Here is a 19,845-nt window from a genome sequence, read left to right as displayed (position 1 = left end):
GAGGCGGAGCACTGGGGAGCTGGGAGGGAGGAGGAGGTCTGTGGAAGCAGCCACGAGGGGTGGGGATGCACACTCTGGGGGGGGGCACGCCTGCAGGGGACAGTGGGGTTCACGTGAGGTGGAGAGGCCAGGAGACGTTTGACGACGTGAAGGCTACTGGGGCACTTGCCTGTGGCCAACGGTGGGGGGCCCAAGGAGGATGAACAGCAGGCCACACTCAGGGTCGTGGGGGGTGCAGACTGGGGCAGGGCGGCCCGCGAGCTGGGACTTGGGTGACACACTGGCTGGGCTGGCCGCGTGCTGGGTGCCACCCTGGTGGCCTCTCACAGGGGGGTGGACAACAGCTCAAAGCACAGTCCAGAATCCTAGTGTGTGGATCCGGGCTTCCTGTTGGCAGCTTGGACGGGGTCAAGTTTATGCTCCGCATTTTTGGATTGCTCCTTGAGTAACTTAGATGGATTCCGTCAAACCCAGGAGACATTCAGAAAACCATACCACACCTCTTGAATTTGGGAGATTCAGTCACCAGGTGTTGCAGACATTCGTGCGTCTGACTGACAACACCTGCCGGACAGTCACCTCTAAGCAGTTCTCACCTCGGTGGGCAGAGGGGCTGGAACCGCACGGAACAGAGTCCTGAGGTACAGGGCAGGGCTTCTCAGACTTTAGTGCACGGGAATCACCCCAGGGTCTTGTCAAATGCTGGATCTGATTCAGCAGGTCCTGGGTGGGCCAGGGATCCCCCCGTCAGCAAAGCAGTGTGTTTGAATGCAAGGAGAAGCTTTGTGATGGGCTGGGTTGAAACGTGGGCGTTTCCTACGCCGCCCGTGTGGTCTTGGGCTAATCGCCCCTCGATGGTTTTTGTGCAAAGCAGGAATCATGCATGGCCTAGGCTGTTGCGATGGTTGAAGTAATGTGGGTACAGTGCCCAGTGCTGCCCCGGGGAGTCCACAGCAGGGGCACAAGAGTCCCTTTACTCCATTGTCTTGGCCACAAAATCCACTGCCTTTTCAGACTCAAGATGACAACTTTTTGTATTTGTGGGGATGCTGGTCTTCTGAGGATGGTCAACTACCTGCCAGGGGCCATGGCCATGGCCTTCCCGTGATGCATGGTGGCTGATCCTGGGGAAGAGGGAGGCAAGGGTGTCCTTCTGTCTTTGATTAGGGCCGAGTCTGGCAGCCCTGAATGCCTTCATCTCTCCTATTCCAGTTTGGTGATCTGAAAATCCGTCCCCATTTGGATGCATGATCACTGGCCACATGGACAGAGGGTTCTAGGTAGATGGAATAACTTTTCCTTGTCTAAGTTTTCGCCGCTCTGCCCATATGCCTTTCCCAGTGCAGAGCAAGCACTACAGGTCATTTCTCCCTCCCTCTGAGGGGTCTGGCTTTGCGACTTTGCCAACTCTATTCCCCAGTCCACCTGCCTGCAAAGCTCTAACGACAGCCTGTCAAGGCTGGTGGCTCCCTCTGTACAGATGCAGCCCCAGAAGCACCTGGAGGTTGCTCAGGCACCAGCTCCTACCACTCTCTGGGAGTTAGGGGTGTGAGGAAAACAGCCTGGCAGCCAGGCTCCCCTAACTGGGCCTGTGAAGTGGCCAGGAGTGTTTTGTAGAACCAGGCCAACTGCTCCTGAATGAGGGGGTCAGGGAGGAGCTCAAGGCACATAAAGGGCTCTACTCCGCTCAACAGCCTGGGACCAGAACATTCCTGATTGGGGTCAGAGCCCTCCTCATCAGGAGGCATGCCCGTCTGGCCTCTGGAAATGAATGTCTCTATGATGAACTTGAGAAGACCCTTCTTCTCATTAGCTTTCCCCCGTGGCCTTGACAAGAAGGGAACTATCCACACTTCCCAGTGTAGGGTCTTTGGGAGGATTTTCTTTTGGGGGGTAAGGATCAAAGGCACTAGTCTGAGAGGGCTCGGCAGTTCTCTGGGCTCAGAATCTGTAAGGAAAGAAACTGCCCGCGTCTCATGTGACTCTTGGAAAGTATAGCACGAAGCCATTTATCTTTATCAACGTATGCTTCTGCAAACTTAGAACAAGGTCAACGTCTGGGTGATGAGAGCGTCAGGAGCAGATAGTAAGGACAGTTTCTCAGTGTATGTGGCATCTCTTCTGCAGCCAAGACCAGCTGCTTTACCAGATCTGAGCTTGTGGCCAACTTGTTATAATCTTTTCAAGTTTATTTTCAGAGAGAAGGAGCACCAGCAGGGGAGAGGCAGAGAGGGGGGAGAGAATCCCACGCAGGCTCCCCACTGTCAGCACGGAGCCCGATGTGGGGCCCGATCTCACGAACTGGGAGATCGTGACCTGAGCCAAAATCCAGAGTTGGACGCTTAACAAACTGAGCCCCCCACGTGCCCTGCGAATTGTTATAATCCTGTGAGAACCTATTTAGATCGGGGTAGGGGTTCTCTTCCATTCCTGTGGCTGTGTTTGAGGGGAGAACAGATATGTTCTAGATTGTTCCTTCTTAGCAGATCATGGACAGGCACTGACCACAAGACTGCCAGTTTATTTAACGACACTTAATTCAAGAGAAGTTTTTGAGCTAGTGGAAGGGAATACTACTTGGCTAGGTACAAAAAGGCCAGTGGGGAAGGGGGAAGGGTTGGGCCGGAGGTGAACAGAAGCAGAACAGGTTCGTAGGAAACAGGGAGTCCCAGCACCCTGGCTTCTGCTTGCTTGACGCCTCATGTGCGTGCACACGCGCACGTGTATGTGTGCACACAGCGGGGGCTATTCCTCTGTGGGTCTCCCCTCCGCACTCTGGGTGGACAGCAGAGGACACGTCTCCCTGGTCAGCTTGCTTTCATTGCCCAGGAGCAGGGGCTGACACACTGCCTGTGAGGGATGTGGCTGTCCTCTCTGGCAGTGAAGGAACCGGGCCCTAGACTTGGGCCAAGAGCAATCATGCGAGTAGATACACTGGGGCTCACGAGATGGCTGACCATGTCTGCATAGCAGATGGGATCCTTGGTTTTATTTTTTTTTGAGAGCGTGCAAATGAGCGAGGGGGAGAGGGAGAGAGAGAGAGAATCCCACGCAGGCTTCGCACTGTCAACGCGGGGCTTGAGCCCACCCGATGTGGGGCTTGAGCTCACGGACCATTAGATCATGACCCGAGCCGAAGTCAGATGCTGAACTGACTGAGCCACCCAGGTGCCCCAGGATCCCTGGATTTTAAAAGTTTAGCTTCCACCCCCCCAACACAAACACATAAAGAGTTCATGGTCTGGAGGTCAGAAAGCACTATAAAACGTTTCTTATAAAAGTATTTTTTTTTAATAAATCGATGTATTTCAATGTTGTTAACATGATAGCCCAATGCTATATATCAAGGTAGCAAAAGTGAAATTCCTGGTATTTTTTTTATATAAACACTATGAATGACAGTACATTTGCATTCAACTTCACAAGAGATTATCTTCAGGTTCATGAAGATTCTTTAACAGCTGTAACACCTTTCAAACAGCGAAGATGTGTATCGACTGCTGAGACAATGCGAGTCTAACAACTGAGCTGAGCCCTAAAACCACACTGAAGGGAAAACGGGACGCGATGGCAGTATGGCCAGCTTGCCGAACAGAACCCGAAGAAAACACAGCAGGTGTCACAGGTATGGAGTATCTTGCAGAAACCGAGCCACAAGACGCACACGTTAGAGCCCTGAAGCAGTGAATGTGTTTCTACCCGTTTTGTGATGGAGGGAAGCCATGGAAACAGAGGCCCGAGCTGCCTGTAGTGTTGTCTCCTCGTGCACACGGTGCCATCGATTGGCTAACACCAGAGTTCCCTGCTCTGTGCAAATAAATGCTGGTGAAGGGAGCCTGTGCCAGAGCCGTGGGTCAGAGCAACCCCGGCTGGGCTTCAGGTATCACTGTGGCATCACCGCCTCCTACAAGGCCAGAGGCCACGTTCCAGAGCTGATGCCCCTTTCTCAGGGTGGACAGAACCCCCCCCCCCAACCCACCCAAGGGCGTTGAAAACACCGTTCCTGACCCTCCAACACTCTATTTCTGTCCAACCCACTGTGAGAAACGCGTTTCTCTCGGTGACGATGACAGAGTCTCTGACTCCATCCCGTCACGTGTATCTTCACGACTGGGTCTTTCTGAGCAGAGATCACAATTGCGAGAACACAATTCTTTTCCTCCAAGGGCAGGGAGACGCTGGTTAAATGCTAGTTAATTAAGTCCAGTCTCAATTTTGAACTGCAGCCTGGAACGGACTTAAATGAGATTTTCTACAGTGAAGACATTTCTGTATTTTTCAACCTCGAGTACAATTTAGGCTGTGGGCAATCTCACGCCCAGAACCGTATCTGCTGGCTGCCAGCGTGACAACGGGCCTCAGGCCACCGTGGATTTCTCTGAGGACGCTTTACACTATTTCTAACTCCGGATGCTGAGGAGAGGAAGTATGACGACAATGAAATCACGTGTGCTGAGGCGCTGGGTTCTGGGGACCACAGATGGGGGTTCTGGGCTACGCATCAGGGTCTCACTGCCGCCGTGAGCAGCAGACTTCGCTCGCGTCTGCCAGAATGGGTTAGAGAAAACGGTCCTCCACCACGTGTTTTAAAAACACTCCCCAGCAAACTGCATCCAACGCCTTTCACTAACCCGGGTTTCGGCGACAGGACTGTCCTCAGAGCAAGGACACCTGCCCGAGTCTCAGTGTCGTGTTCTGAATCTCGTTCTCGGGCCCGGACCAAGCCTACTTCTCACAAAGATCAGATGCTCGTCTCTTCTTGCTGTCACATCTCTTAAACAGGTGCTCTGCACCCCCTGAAGAACTGAGAATACAACCGTAAAGGCTTTCCTCTCCAGAAACAGAACAGTCAAAAGCATAAATTAGGTTAAGTGGCTTCATCTGCCTCAGGTCACAGCTTATAACCCAAGGTTCCGTTTTCCCCTCGAACAGGGTGTGCTTAGGTTGATACAATGAATGAGTCAGCTGATGGAAAAGTTAAAAATGTCCTTTACTGAAAGATATGTATCTTTACAAAGAGAAATAGCAAACAATCCGATCTAGGAGTTTAAATAAAAGGAGGTGACTTTAAAACTAACAATATATATAAAGCTGAAGTCACTGCCTTGGATAATTTATGCGCTCACCCAATATTCTATGTAGGACATTCATTCTTAAGGCAGAAAAATTGAATCTGACATGTAGTGACTTGGCTCTTACATCCAAGGGTCAAACTGGGAGTAGATGTGAGCAGACAGAGTCCTTGCTAACAAGGACTTATCTATCGGTGGTGACAATTTCCTTGTGGGAGGAGGTCACGTAAGAGACACACACTTGGGAGAACAGAAAAAGATGAGTTTTAAGACACACAAACATCCTTCAACGAGAGGTCAATGAGACTAGGTTTTTCTACTCTGAGGTCAAACTACCCCCGGAACGAAGCAACAGAACTCCGACGCGCTCCGTCTGGTACACGAAGTGTCGGGATATCAAATCGTGAACTTTGTGGAGGGCGTTACTTCAGGCTCCAGTTTTCAAGGTCTAGTATAAAAGGCAGCCTGAATAGTTCAAAAGCAGTTGAATGTCAACTCCTGCTGCTACTCCCGCCCCGTCGGCGAAATCGTGTGCAGGGAGGTCAGTCCATATTAAAATATCGATGAAGCCCCCAACACGTGTGCAAAAATACCCCTCGGTTCCTAGCAAGACTATCTCGAACGAAAACCATCCTAACGGCAGAATCAGAGGCATCATGGGACGGGCCGGCCCGCCTGGGGGGACAGGTGTCAGGGGTGCAGGCCCCCGCCTGGCAGAGCCTTTCCCGAAGACCCGGGCCCCGAGCCCTTGGGCTGCGGGAGCTCCTTGGCCTCAGCGTCCCGGTGCCCGAACGCGAACAGAACCACACGTGAACCTAAACGACCCTTCTGGAGCAGGTAGTGGTGGCCAGAGCCCCTCAAGCGCCCTTCGTGTGCCGACTGCGGACGCCGTAGCTCTGGAAATTGTCGCAAGTGTAGGAAGGTGATCCACCGAAGTTCCCGAGACGTGAAGGCTGTCTTCTTTCACGGTGGCAGGAGTCCATGCAAGGTTTGTAAACAGCGGTACAAAATACTGTAAACATAACTTAACAGAGCTTGTAGAAAACAGAAGTAAACCCCAATTTACAAGTGGGTAAAAAAAACCGAGGGTGGCTTCGTACAAAGTTCTCCCTCCTGCGCCAAGTGATTCTTTTGATTACAAATATAATCCTGAGCTGAAAAACTGGGATTTGGGGGAGAGCCATCTTTGCATACAAAATACCCAAAGGACGCTTCTTACTCTCTTACTTTTCTCTGGGGACAGTCACCGGTCGGAGACAGTTCTGAGGGTGAGACTTGGGAGACCTTTTATAGTTTGGTGTGGCGCCCGGGTCTGGAGCCCGCCGAGGGGCCGGCCACGGAAGCGGCCGCGGCCGCATCCTCGGCCTCCTCCAGTTCCTCCTGCAGCTCCTGGCTGACGCTGGACTGCAGGGCCGCGGGGGTGAGCCACTCCTTGGGGAGGCAGCTCTGGAGGAAGGGGATGCAGGAGCTGAAGTAGGCCAGACGATTGATCCAGCGAGGAATCTCCTTCCCGCAAAGAATCTACGGAGGAGAGAGGGGGCGGTGTCAGGTGAGTGAGGTGAGGGTCCCCGGTCCGGTGCCGGGGTGGGGGCAGGGGACGGGCAGGCGGGGTGCGGGCTGAGGGTCCCCGGTCCGGTGCCAGGGGATGGGCAGGCGGGGTGCGGGGAAGCACATAGGCCGGGACGACAGGCAGCCGCCACCTCCGGAGGCTTGTCAAGTGGCTCACTTTCTACACCTACAGCATCAAGCTAATTCCGTCTGGCTCCCTGCAACTGCTTTGAGACTCCATGTCAAGTGCTCCAAACAACACAGCAGGGAAGCCTTGCTGACACAGGGACCAGAGTAACACGCTCCAGACGGTCAGAGCGGCCGGTCTTGGGTATCCTCCCCGCCGTCAGTTGTCCCCTTTCACAGATTCCTTCCTACTTCCGTCCAGTCTCCGCCACCCCATTTGTCCGGGCCCGCGTTCTACCCTGTTACTTCTCGTGTTGGTCGAGAAAGAAACGTCTCCACGGATGCAGACCCGGCTTTGCGTCTCTGCGGTCAGAACCGGGCTGGAAGGCCCGGCTGAGCTTTCGTCCGCAGATTCTGCTAGGGCTGTGGGGTGCAGGCGTGGGGCCGGGGGGATTCCCTCCCAGCTGAGGGTCTGTGGCGGCTCTCTGCCCACTCCCCATCCCTACCCTGTCCTTAGAGGACTCTGGGCCATAACCCACACCCTCGCCAATCTCAAACAGTAAGAATCGGGTCTTCCACAACTAACTTCACTTTTTTATTTTTTTTTTAAAGTTTATTTTTGAGAGAGAGAGAGAGAGAGAGAGAGACAGAGAGACAGAGAGACAGAGAGCACAAGCAGGGGAGAGGCAGAGAGAGAGACAGAGACAGAGAGAGAATCACAGGCGGGCTCCACAGTTAGCATGGAGCCCGATGCAGGGCTCAAACTCATGAACCACGAGACCATGACTTGAGCCAAAACCAAGAGTACAACACTTAACCGACTGAGCCACCCGGACACCGCGGACCTCACTCTTTATCACACTCCTTCCCGCCTGCAGACAACACGGGGCTGGCTTACTGTGTCCCTGCTTCATTGTCCCCTTAGCAGTCCTGCCTCCAGTCGTGTCAAAAATCATGATCCTGACATCATATCTGAATTGATGACCTTGAAAAAAGGTTTCAAAATATCTTATGCTCCCAAATTAGCTAAAATGTAAGTAAACTGGCACTTGCAATTAAGCAACCATGTAGCTTTCCTTCCTAAAGGGATTAGCCTTACAAGACAAGTTACATTTCCTTTAATACGAAGTCTCTGTCTTAACAAGTGAGATGGCCTCACTTGAGGGAAGATGGCATATTTTGACCAAATCCGATCAGCTGGCCCGGCAGCACAGAGAGGTAGAGAGTACTTAAGAATACTTGAATATGTCCATAAACTACACCTGGAGGAAAGCCGAGCAATGGACCTTACACAACGCCATGCCCGTCCCTCTGTGCTAAGAAACACAGGGGAACATTTCATGTATTTTATACCCACAGCACGTTCAGGTATCTGCATACCTGAAGGCTGACCACAGAAGAGGCGACGAGGGATATTTAAGTTAACGTACAGCCACCGCTGACTCGTCAACAGCCACTTCCTTCATCCTGCTTCCGAAGTCCTGGTTTTACTCAGCAGGTACCCTCCCTTCTTCCCACGTCCATGTGCTTCCTGGGAGGCTGACTTTATCCCAACCCGGGTGTGTGTGTGTGTGTGTGTGTGTGTGTGTGTGTGTATGCGCGTGTGCGCGCCCTGATCAGGCTAAAACAGAGGACAGTAAACTACAGCCTCCTGATTTCGTAGGTGAAGTTGTAGCAGCCGTGCCCGGGAGCTGAGTTCTCCACGGCAGAGTGCCGTCTGTGACCAGTCCTACAGCCTAAAAGATCTCCCGCCCGGCCCTCTCAGAAGTGTGCTGGTCCTCTACCAAGCCAGCGTCTGTAAACTTTGAGTCCAGACCCACCAGTGAGTCATTCAGCATCAGACTGTAGAGAGGTGGGGTAATTGTGACGCTTGTTTTAACATGTTACGTGTACATGTGTGTTTAGACTGGGTCATGGCGTAAAACATATTTCTTACTGTGGGTAGTGGTTTATGTAGCAAAATTACTTTTGCATTTAAGCTTCAAGCAGTGAGTCCCCTGCTAGAGATCTACCCCAGAGACACGTTGGCAAAATACGGAGAGATGTACGTAAGGGGATATTCATCACAGCACTGTTGGTAACGGCACGAGTGGCCATCCCGGTCTTGTTCCTCATCTTTTCCCCACTGAGTATGATGCGAGCTGTGGGCGTGTCCTGTACGACCTTCATTATGCTGACGTACGTCCCCTCTATACCCACTTCGTTGAGAGTTTTATCAGTGGATGCCGAATACTGTCAAATGCCTTTCTGCAGCTACTGAGATGACCGTATGATTCTTTTTTCTCATTTTCTTCATGTGGTATATCGCACTGATTGATTCGCGACTGTGGAACCACCCTGCACCCCTGGGATAAATCCCACTCGATCACGGTATAGAATCCTTTCGATGTATTGCTGAATTTGGTTTGCTAATGTTTTGTAGAGGATTTTTCCATCTTTGTTCATCAGGGATACCGGCCTGTGATTTTTTTTTTTGTAGCGAGCGTCCTGGTCTGGTTTTGGTATCGGGGTGAAGTTGGCCTCGCAGAATTTGTTTGGAAGTGTACTCATCTCCATTTTTGGAAAAGTTTGAGGTTAGGTATTACACCTTTGCGTGTTAGTCACCAGTCAAGCCGTCTGGTCGTGGACTACTGTTTGCTGGATTTAACCTCCCTAGTAAATTGGTCAGATTTTCTACTTACAATACAGTCTCGGGAGACTGTATGTTTCTAGGAACATCTGCTTCTCCTTGGTTGTCCAATCTATGGACAGAATTGTTCGCCATAGTCTCTAACGCTCCTTCGTATTTCTGTGGTGTCGGCTGCGATTTCTCTTTCACTTTTGATTTATTTGAACCCTGTCTCTTTTTTCCTTGGTGAGTTTGGCTGAAGGCTTGTCAATTTTGCTGATCTTTTTCAAAGAACCAGCTCTTAGTTTCACTGATCTTTACCACTGTCTTTTTAGTCTCTATTCATTTCTCCTCTGATCTTGAGTACTTCCTTCCTTCTACTAACTTTGGGCTCTGTTTGTTCTTTTCTAATTCTTTTGGTGGAAGGTTAGGCTGTTTGAGATTTTTCTCATGAAGTCAAGTATTTTTAAATCTGGGAGGAGAGGAAATTCATGACACTTAAACAAAACTACACAACAAAAACCTCTTGATTACTTTTGGAGAAGTGAGCTGTGTCAGCGGTCCCCCAGACCAGCTTCTGGTTAGACCGTGATTTGCCAAGAAACCCACGGGACTGGGTACACAGCTGCAGTCGCAGCTCTCATTTACTACAGGGAAATGGACGAAAAGTGCAGAGGAAACCACGCACAAGCTGTCAAAGGGCCTCACCCCATGGAGTCACACAGGATACACTCAGGTCCCCCCCGCAAGGAGGGGGGACAACACATGTGAAATGTCCACCAGGGAAACTCACTTGGACACCCAGCATCCAAGGTTTTATTTGTGCCTGTTCGTGTAGGCACCTGCTTCTCAGCATGTGCCAAGATTTGGGGTTCCCTGGAATGGGAGCAGGTGTCTTGCAGGAATCACGCTATGCACACAAGGTCAGGCCTGGTGAGCTGCCCTTCCATCTTGCGACTGTTGGTGGCCCTTCCGAAAGTCAAGTTCTCAGATGCCATCCAAGGCCCCAGTCTTTCATAGGGACAGCAGCCTCTGACCCGTTTTAACTTTTTCTACACCCCCCCCTCCCCAAACTTAGTCAAGCTGTTGCAGCAAATATTACCAAAGGACCCTACACAGCAGGGTGAGGCCAACCTGGAGTTTTGATTTCAGTCACACCTTTTAGGGCTCCTGGACCTAGCCAGTTAGAGCAAACCCCACTAAAGCAAACCCGTAAAGGCTGACTTTAGAAAGCCGAGTGGCTTCCACCTGAGTTTTGGTGGGAACCCTCTTCACCCGGCCCGAGGTGGGGTCACGAGAGGGCACCCACACAAGAACCGATCCCAGAGGGCACACGTGACACCCCCAGAACGGGAGGTTTACGGCGTGAGGGCCCCCAAGCAGGGCACGCATGGGTCAGGCAGCACCGGTTACAAGGCCCCCAGCGTGCTTCCTCACTGGCAGTGAACACCGTGGGACTCGCTCGAGGATGAGGATTTTTGTCCCCCCAAAGCCGGTAAGCTGAAATCCTAACCTCGAACTTGACTGCTGGTGGAAGTGGGGAGCCTGGGAGGTGGGCGGGTCATGAGGGCCCAGGCCTCACAAATAGGATTGGTGCCCTTACCAGGGATCTGAGAGCCCCTCACTCCTCCTGCAACCTGAGGCCAAGGCAAGAAGCGGCCTAGGACCTCACTAGAAGGCTGCATCTGCCAGCGTCTGGATCCTGGACATGAGAAAGAACGGTCTGTTGTCTCTTAGCCACCGGGCCTGTGCTGCCCTGTTACCGCTGCCCAAACGCACTGACAGGGCTTCCGATCTGGCCTGAAAGATCAGTCGAACCTTGGAGGGTCTGCCCACAGACAGACCCAAACAGTTCTGTCCATCCTCGAGACCAGGTTATCGGCCTCCACTCTGTGCGGCAGGTGCGGGAACAGCCTCTCTGCTGTGTCAGCACTGTCGCTGGCTCGCAGGTGAGCAGCCTGGCGGAGTCCAAGGTGCTCGCAGCAGCTCAGAAAGGCAAGACGCAATGGCTGGTCTTTAGGACGAGGGGAGGAGCAGCATCGAGAAACAGGTCATGAAGGCCGCCTCCCCGCCCGCACGCCTCCCCAGGTGCCAGGATTTTGGTTTTCGCGGTCACGAAATCAGTGTGCGCCGTTTGGCAATCCTAACTTTACGCTTTAAAAATTATCCTTTACTTTCATCTGGACTTTTTTTTTTTGGTCTGGAAAGGACATATGCGAGAACAGAAGCTGTCACTGGAAAATATTTTTATGTGACTTAAACTAGATGGACACATCGTTATCAGGCACTGGTCAGGATGAAATCCTGAGTTTGCAGAAGATTTCACAAGGGGTTTACAGGTCACCCCTCTTCTCCCTGACCGTTTAGCCTGTGAATGGCCTAGGGAGGAACACTCCAATTCTGTGGCTGCTGCATTTGGTGACGGCTCTGCCTCACTAAGGAGCGCAGGGGGAGTGGGGGGAAGGTGGTCTGGCTGCCCCCCTGACGCCACCACTGCAGCAGCCGAGGGGCCCCGCTCTCCCCCACTTGCGGGTTTTGGCAAGAATCCCTGGTTAGCGACACGGGGCCGAGCGGCTGGGCGCAGGGGGCCCTGCTGGGGAATGAGCCCCTCCCCGGGCACACCTGCATGCCACCTGGACGGAGCGGTCAACGTCCACGACACTTGTGGCGGAGGGCTCCGCGGACGGGGGTCCCGACCCGCAAGGGTCCCCAAGGAGGAGGCCGGTTCCCGGGCCCGCACCTGCTTTCAGTCTGGCCCGGCGTGGAGCAGACAAGGGCGGGTTTCGGCCGACAGTTCGGTGCAGGCAATCGGGATCGTGATTTCAGGATTTCGAGAAAAGGCCAGGACAGTAATGAGTGAGTGAACACGGTGCACAGCTAGGGAGCCACATTTCTAAGGTTAAGCAACTGAGGTTTTCCAAGGCCCCTTTCAAGACCAGCTGACAAATATACACGTCCGGCTGGAAAATCCTCACCTCCCTGCCTCAGATAACTGACAGTATAAGGGCTAATCAGTATCTAAAAACCGCGTTTTAAAACCCCGAAGTTCATCTGGAAATTGTCTCTCTCTGTATGTCGTCTGCCTTTAGAGGCTGCGAGAGGCAAAAACCCTATAAAAAATCCCAGTTGTGGAGACAGGCGTTCGTTTAATAATTGAGACTTAAATCCACCCACTCTGCGGCTGCAAGAAGTGAGAGAGCTGTGTCCACTAAGGCGTTTTCTCCCAGTATTCCCGAGACGGTCCCTGCATCCCCTATACAATTATAAGCACGAATCGTTTTACATCAACTCCTATCGTATAATCACAAAATACAAAGCCATTAAAAAATTCCCCTTTTCTTTCCTGACTGGGAATTTCTTCAAACCCCCAGCAGTAAATTTAGCGAAGACAGTTTGTTGTTCCAGCCGTCGGGGGAGGGCCGAGCTGGGAGGGGGTGGGGGCTCAGTAGCAGGGCCCCCCTGTCCCCCTTCTGACCTTGCTCCGGCCCCAGGAACGATTTCATCATGCCCCCTCCCACTCGGAGGAGGCAGCAACCAATGGTCAGCATTTCGGGCTCACCCACAACTCCACTTGGGGAATTGGGGAGCTTCCCTTTTCTCTTCCTGCCCGGAGAGGGAACGAAGCTCAGGCATCACCCGGGCTACACGTCCCTGCCTCACGTCAGCGGCCTGGCTAAAACGGCCAGGTGTCCTGGGGCTGCATCTGTCATTCCCAGTTCCACAGGCCACTTTCCCACTCACAACGGACGGCAGCTGCCCCGTCTGCACACCGAGGACACGGGACTGGGTGCCATCCAGGATCTCTGCCGATTCTCCCATTCGATGGATCCCTGAACGTGTCTCCGGCAGATGGGGTCAAGGAGGCCTGAACCTTCCTCGTTCCTGGGGAGCAACCGGGTCGCCTCCGTGGAACTGGCGTACGCACGAGCCTGGGGGTGCTTCTGTAACTCCCATGTCGGCACAATCACTAGCGAGAAGATTCTGACTCAGCCGGCCGTGCAGGGGTGGAAGCGACGTGAATCTTGTGTCCTACCTGCTGCAGGTCCCAGGGACCCATTCCAGGCCGCACGCAAGCCCGGGCCTGTCCAGAGCCACGCGGGAAGGGATGAGGACCACCGGGATGGCAGCTTGTTCTGTCCCTCACACCCTCCGGCTTCTGCAGGATGGGACACTGCCCTGCCACCAGCCGCCACAGGTCAACAAGCGGAGAAGCTGTCTCAGGGCTAGCGGATTCTCCAGCCCTTATCTCATAGTCTCATGTCTTCCCTTTGGTTTCTGTTTTCAGGTCCTACAATTCTCAGGTCTCCTGGCTTGGGAGTCCAGAACAGGGAAGGCAAGTAAGTGCCTGTGGGGTGTTCTGTTGGCAGAACGAAATTTCAAGACTGCAGAGATGGACGGCTTGTTAATAATTTTAAGTGCCAGGGAGAAAAATCATACTGGCAACTAATATAGAAAAGGAAGAATCTTGTGGCTAAGTAGCAGAAGTGGTTCAGGCTTTAATTTCTTTCTTTCTTTTTTAATTTTTTTAGCAGTGGAGACTTTTTTTTTTTTTTTTTAAGTTTATTTTGAGAGGGAGTGAGAGAGAGCAAGGGCACATGTGAAGGGGGTTGAGGTGGTGGGGAGAAAGGGCAGAGAGAGAATCCCAAGCAGGCTCCACACTGTCAATGCAGAGCCCAATGCGGAGCTCCACGCAGGGCTCGAACTCACCAAACGTGAGACCGTGACCTGAGCTGAGATCAAGAGTTGGATGCTTGGGGCGCCTGGGTGGCCCAGTCGTTTGAGTGTCCGACTTCGGCTCAGGTCATGATCTCAACGTTCCCGAGTTCGAGCCCGATGCTGGGCTCTGTGCTGACAGCTCGGAGCCTGGAGCCTGCTTCAGACTCTGTGTCTCCCTCTCCGTCTCTGCTCCTTCCCCGCTCATGCTGTCTCTCTCAAAAATAAATAAACTTAAAAAAAAAAAAAAAAAAGAGAGTTGGATGCTTAACCAACTGAGCCACCCTGGTGCCCCAGCATTAATTTCTTTAAAGAGGAAGTTCAGGTTGGAAGGGAACAGATTAGGATAAGAAGGGACGATTATCAGCGCTTACCCTCCCTGTGGCGAAGTCGTGAATGGGGTCACAGTTTAACGCGGTGCCCACTCGGAAGCCACCGACCTCAGAAAGGCCACTCAGATGAGGCAAAGAACCAGAATGCCACACTTTACACAACACAAAGACTCGGGAAGACAAGGAGGAAACGAGCAAAGGAAAGAGCAGTGCAGTGGGCACACCAGCGGAGGTTCTATGCCTGAAGGAGGCAGGGTGACAGCGGAGGGCGTGTGCCTGAAGGACCGCAGGGTGACACTTGCCTCCGACAGCGCCGAGGAGAAGTGGTTGCAGTTCTTGTGCATCAGGTGGTAGGCGTTGCCCTTGTACTCCTTGCCCAGCTCCTCCACAATCTTCTCTATGTCGTCCTCCAGGAAGTCCGTGCTCCCTAAAACTACAGCTTCTCTTAAAGAACAAAAAGGAAAAGAAAGAAAGAAAGAGAAACCACAGTTGTGTAAGTTTCAGGTATGGAGAAAGAGCGTGTTTCAAGACTTGTTCATTTCCAGGGATATTCTGACTGGTTAACAGAGTGGAGTTAATGCACTAAGACTAAAAGGTAAATGAGATACTTTTACATTTTGTTTTACTTGAGCTTTTGCATTTCTGCCATAAACTCTTAAGTCTGTTACTTCTAAATCATACCAATGCAAACTTGGTCATTTTCTTTAGGAAGCAGCGCATCATATACTGAAAACACACGGTCCCGTTATTTTTACAAGCACCGTGGAAGCAGCCAGGTTACTGCAGACCCAAATCATGCTGCAAATATTCCTGCTCAATTATACTGGCCAGTGAAGAGCTGGCCATAATCTCATTCAGAAATAGTCTTTTACGTTATTGGCTTCTGTGCCACAGGGACACAAACTACCAAACAACTACATTTTTTTTTTTTTTTTACAGCATTGTAAAAACCAACCAACCAACCAACCCCCAAATTAAAAACCAAACACCCTCCACCCAACCCCCACCCTGGAAATGCGACAGACATGATATCCAACAGAAAGCAGAAGTTAAGTCAGATACAAATTAGGCATCCAAGAAAACTACAAATACCTAGAAAACCCTTTCATCTAGCAGTCCTGCCAAAAGGGACACCTGAGGAACAGACTCAGGACGGCACTGGAGCAAATCAGTGACAGGCTGGGAGAACCATGAACTTGGTAGTGATCGACATGGGTAGTAGCCCTACCCTGAATTTCAATGTTAACAACCTCATTCCGCTATTTTCCACTTGGCAAGTTAATGATTATAGGCCCAGAAGGTTCTTTAGAGCTCCTTGAAACTAAGGTTCTAAGTATCTCTTCACATACAAACCTTAACTAAGAAATGGAAATTTGGATCATTAAACATTCAAATTCTCAGTAAGGTCCAGAGTATTTTGGTTTCTCGACAGGCGTACTGCATGCACCTTAACAATAGCTTCTCAGCTAATCAACTGTTCAGGTATTTCAAATGTATCAACAGTATCCCTTTCATTGGGAAAAATGAAAAGATTACAAAAAAAAAAAATCCTACCATTTCTTTTTCTCTTCATGCATTTTATGAAAAAAATTTTAATTTGTTTTGAGTACAGTTGACACGCAACGTTACGTTAGTTTCAGATGTACAACACAGCGATTCTACATCTTTGCATGCTGTGCTTGCACTCGCCAGGAGAGTAAAGAGGTTTCTAATAGTGTCAGGTAGGTCACAGCGACCCTTTCTTCCATCTCTCTGCACGGGAGTCTGAGGGGGAAGCTATCACTCACATACACACGTTTTCTAAGGCAGAATCCAAGTTACATACTAAAGTAAGAACATTTCTAAAGTACACAAAATAACTCACGTGGGTCCTGAAAAAAAGCAAAAGACTAGGTTATTTCAGGCACTTCATCTGGCCGATTCTCATCTTTACACAAACTCCGATAGGTTCGACTTTAAAATGTCAGCAACTAAAACAGCGTTAAAGAAACATTTTAACTTCCTAGATTTTAGTCTACAGAGTGACTTCCATAGGCCTGAAAACAAGCTTTGGCACCTAAGACAGTGTAATAAAAATTATCCTCCCTACTTACTTAAATTTAAATGTTTCTCCTAGTTCAGAAGCATTTCCTGGGGAAATTTCAAATATTCCAGAAAAGGGGTAAGGATGGCCACCATAAGCAAATTCTGAAAAGAGAAAACTCATGATTTTTAGTATTTATCACACAAAACTTAACCAGAATGCTGAATTAGCTTTAATAAATGATGAGGATAATAACGACACCATCTAAATATTTTCCAATTTATCAATGCTTTCACAAATATCTCAGTCTCGTTTAGCTGTTACGTGTAACAACAGTCGATACAAAAGGCCTGATTCTGATAACGAAAGACACTCAGAGGTGACCCTGACTCGTCCCCTCTCGTTGGCAGGAGGAGGGTGACTATCGCAGGTGACCATGGTCTCTCTGCCCATGTGTCGTGCCAAAAGACATGGGCGGTCAGTTCTGCACTTTGCCACTTTCCAAATTGAAGGCATCAAATTTCAAACTCAACACTTTACTGGAGAAACTCACTAACAGTAATGAGCTTTCATGGCTCATGGGTTGAAGGCTCTTGGTTTATCTTTGAATAATGAAACATTACCAAACCTGGAAAACTGAATTCAATCCCCCTCATTCAAGAAAACAAGCAAGCTGCCGAGTTAACGTATACACCTCTCCACACATACTCTCACGGAAGATCTTTCAGCTCTGCGGGAACTACTTGTACTGAAGGATCATGGGATATAAACTCTCATCCAGAACAGAAGCGGAGAAGGAAGGAATTCAAATTTCTGGTATGAGATATTTAGATATTTAAGTGGCAAATCTTAGTGGACTTACTTAAAAAATTACAAACAAATGTTTAAATTAATCTCATCTCTTAGAATTTATTAAATCTAATCGTGAAAGGTCTTAGAACAAAGCATGGGTGAGAACAAGGCACATACCAAGTTTACTTTTGATTCAGACCTTCCAGAAAAAGAGCAAAGGTCTGGATAAGAAAGTGTTTGGCATTCAGTTCTGAAATACACATTAAAACTTATCTTAACGATAGTACTTTATAATAAACCTTGTCGATAATCAGGTTGGATATGGAAAGATTATGTTTAGATTTTTAACTTCTTCAAGTCCATTAAGGAAAGTCACAGAGCCATTTATTCATCTGTTCAAGAAGCGTCATTTACTTTCAGGAAGACATCTGACCTTAGCTTTGCTAAACTTATACGAACATGTTCCGAACCATGTTTCTGAAGACTCCTGAATCATTTGGTGGAGGGGCGCAATGATTAGACAGGTAACGGAATAATGACTGGCACGTAAGAACACCTGGGTTCAAGTCCTAGTTCTAAGAACTATTAGCAGCTGATCTGATCTGACTTCCAGCTGATCTGAGCTTTGGTTTCCTTGCTTGGAAAATGGAGAAAGTGCCACAGGCCCACACGTCTTTCTCTACTTCACAGCAACGGGATCAAGCGGTTCACAACTTGGTAGCACTTAGAAAACTATAACACCAGATTCAGTTAAAGGGGAAACACGCAACTCTGGCAAAAGCCAAGTCAAACAAGGGCGCAAACCCACAGATGACGAGGCCACCCGCAACAACACGTAGTGACCGCTGACTCTTTGGGCAAGAGCCTCCTTGCTTTTGGGGATTATCTGGAAGACAGACAGACAGTGCAGGCTTCCAACTCACATGGAGCTTAAATGGCACATCTCTATAGCGAACGTGTGATACGCTACGCTGCACCCAGAAGCGGCTGGTGTGGAATGTAAGAAACGGACAGGAGAAGCACCACACCGACCCAGGTAGGTAATGGAGCCTCTTCCTTGCACCAGCTACAGCAGGGATGCGGTCTTCACGGGGAACTCTGGGTGGACTGCAACGCATATTCTCAGGGCCCGCACAAAGGCCGCCTGACTGAAGCACGTGACAGACATTTCCGCTACGGGGTGAATTTAGGATTCAAAATAATGTATTTTTACAACCCCGACGAAACTGGAAATGTGGTCCGTCTTATGCAGATCATTACCGCTTACAGCTTGACCTGCAGGAAATTATCCTGCACCAGCAGCGGGAATTAGAACAAAGGAAAAAGCTGTTAAAAACAAAGCTGCTTGGTTTGAGTGGCTCCTGTCATATTTATCATAATTAAGGGCAATGAAGAATAAAAGGGCTTGGGCTAATGACAAAGGCCATCGTTCTTGAGCAAAAAGCTAGATGGAACCAAGGGCAGGATTTGCTCAGTGATATTTTCCAACCTTATAACTACACACTTGCAAGTCTCCAAAAACAAAATTTAATACTGAAATTCCCTCAGGAAATTGGTATTTCAAGTATGACACTCTAGCACCAATACTCTTCCAACCAGAATGACGGTTTTTCAAAGCACAAGGCTTCTTAGGAACTCCGGTATTTGTCAGAGCAAAACTGTGGCGGTGAAATAATCCAAGAAGCAACTGCTTTTTAAGCCGCTGTATCTGGGAGAAAAGATAACTCAACGAACGTTATGTTCATGAACTTGAGTACTTTCTCCTCAAATGCATTCAACTTGGGCATTTTCCCAGACTGCAGTACAAAATGTGGGGAGATTTTCTTCAACTTTCTGCAGTAATGTATGGAAGCAGTTGCAAAAAAAGAGGAAGACCTATAGTGATGATTTTGCGAGTGCTTTAAGAGAAAACAGTCTTCGGAAAGCCTGTTCACACGGTGGGTACACGTACCTCTGCCGTATACTTCAATTCCTGAATGAAAAACTCCAATTCCGATGGACGAGGTGTATTCATTCATCCAGTACTAGGAAAAAAAGGAGAGATTCAGAATATCTGTTCGTTTAAAACACAGCGCCACACGATAGCAATTATGACCCCTAAGTCCTTCACGGAATATCTAGGTCTTTCTAAGTCCATTTCTCAGTATTTTTCCTTCTGGCCTCCAAACGCCACGATAAAGGATTGGTCCAATCTCTGCGCCTCTGTTGGTACTATGAATGCCTCCATTTGCAAAGGCTTAGAGCGAAAACCATAAGACCTAAACCTGGTCAGGTTGGGGGGACAAACGGATATAAAAGCTCTCCTGTGACTTTAAAAAAAAAAAAAAAATCACATATAATTTATGCTTTCACATCTATTTTTCTTCTAGCTTCAGCTTTTCCTTCCGTTCTCTGGTGAGCTCCCTGAAGACCGGGAGATGTCTTACTAGTTTTCAAAAACACTTGAAAACCACCCATATGGCATTTCTGTCCTGGCTCAGTCCGAAGCTGGATAATGATAATATAGGAACAAATAAGAAGAGGCACAAAGGCTCCCACAACCTTCTTACCGTCGGCAGGAAGAAAACATTCCCAGAAAAGGCAGTATCTGAACTGGGTTTTTAGGAACCAATGAAATTTCCTCGGATAGAA

At 49.7% G+C, this 19,845-nt stretch overlaps 1 protein-coding gene across 1 annotated transcript in view; it reads right to left on the bottom strand.

Annotated features, from left to right (window-relative positions):
- Positions 1-4,969: 4,969 nt before the first annotated feature.
- Positions 4,970-19,845, bottom strand: part of DESI2 (desumoylating isopeptidase 2) — a 45,100-nt gene continuing 30,224 nt past the window's right edge. Inside the window, exons 2-5 of the mRNA XM_053909408.1 lie at positions 19,166-19,238; positions 16,493-16,586; positions 14,702-14,843; positions 4,970-6,593 (exon numbers count right to left, since the gene is read on the bottom strand). Of these exons, the coding sequence (XP_053765383.1) occupies positions 6,360-6,593; positions 14,702-14,843; positions 16,493-16,586; positions 19,166-19,238 (543 nt within the window). The 3' untranslated portion in view covers positions 4,970-6,359. The remainder of the gene's footprint in view (positions 6,594-14,701; positions 14,844-16,492; positions 16,587-19,165; positions 19,239-19,845) is intronic.

This window comes from Panthera pardus, unplaced genomic scaffold, assembly GCF_024362965.1.
Source record: "Panthera pardus isolate Hobbes unplaced genomic scaffold, ASM2436296v1 HiC_scaffold_21, whole genome shotgun sequence".
Lineage (NCBI taxonomy): Eukaryota > Metazoa > Chordata > Mammalia > Carnivora > Felidae > Panthera > Panthera pardus.
This window is presented reverse-complemented; position numbering and strand designations above follow the sequence as displayed.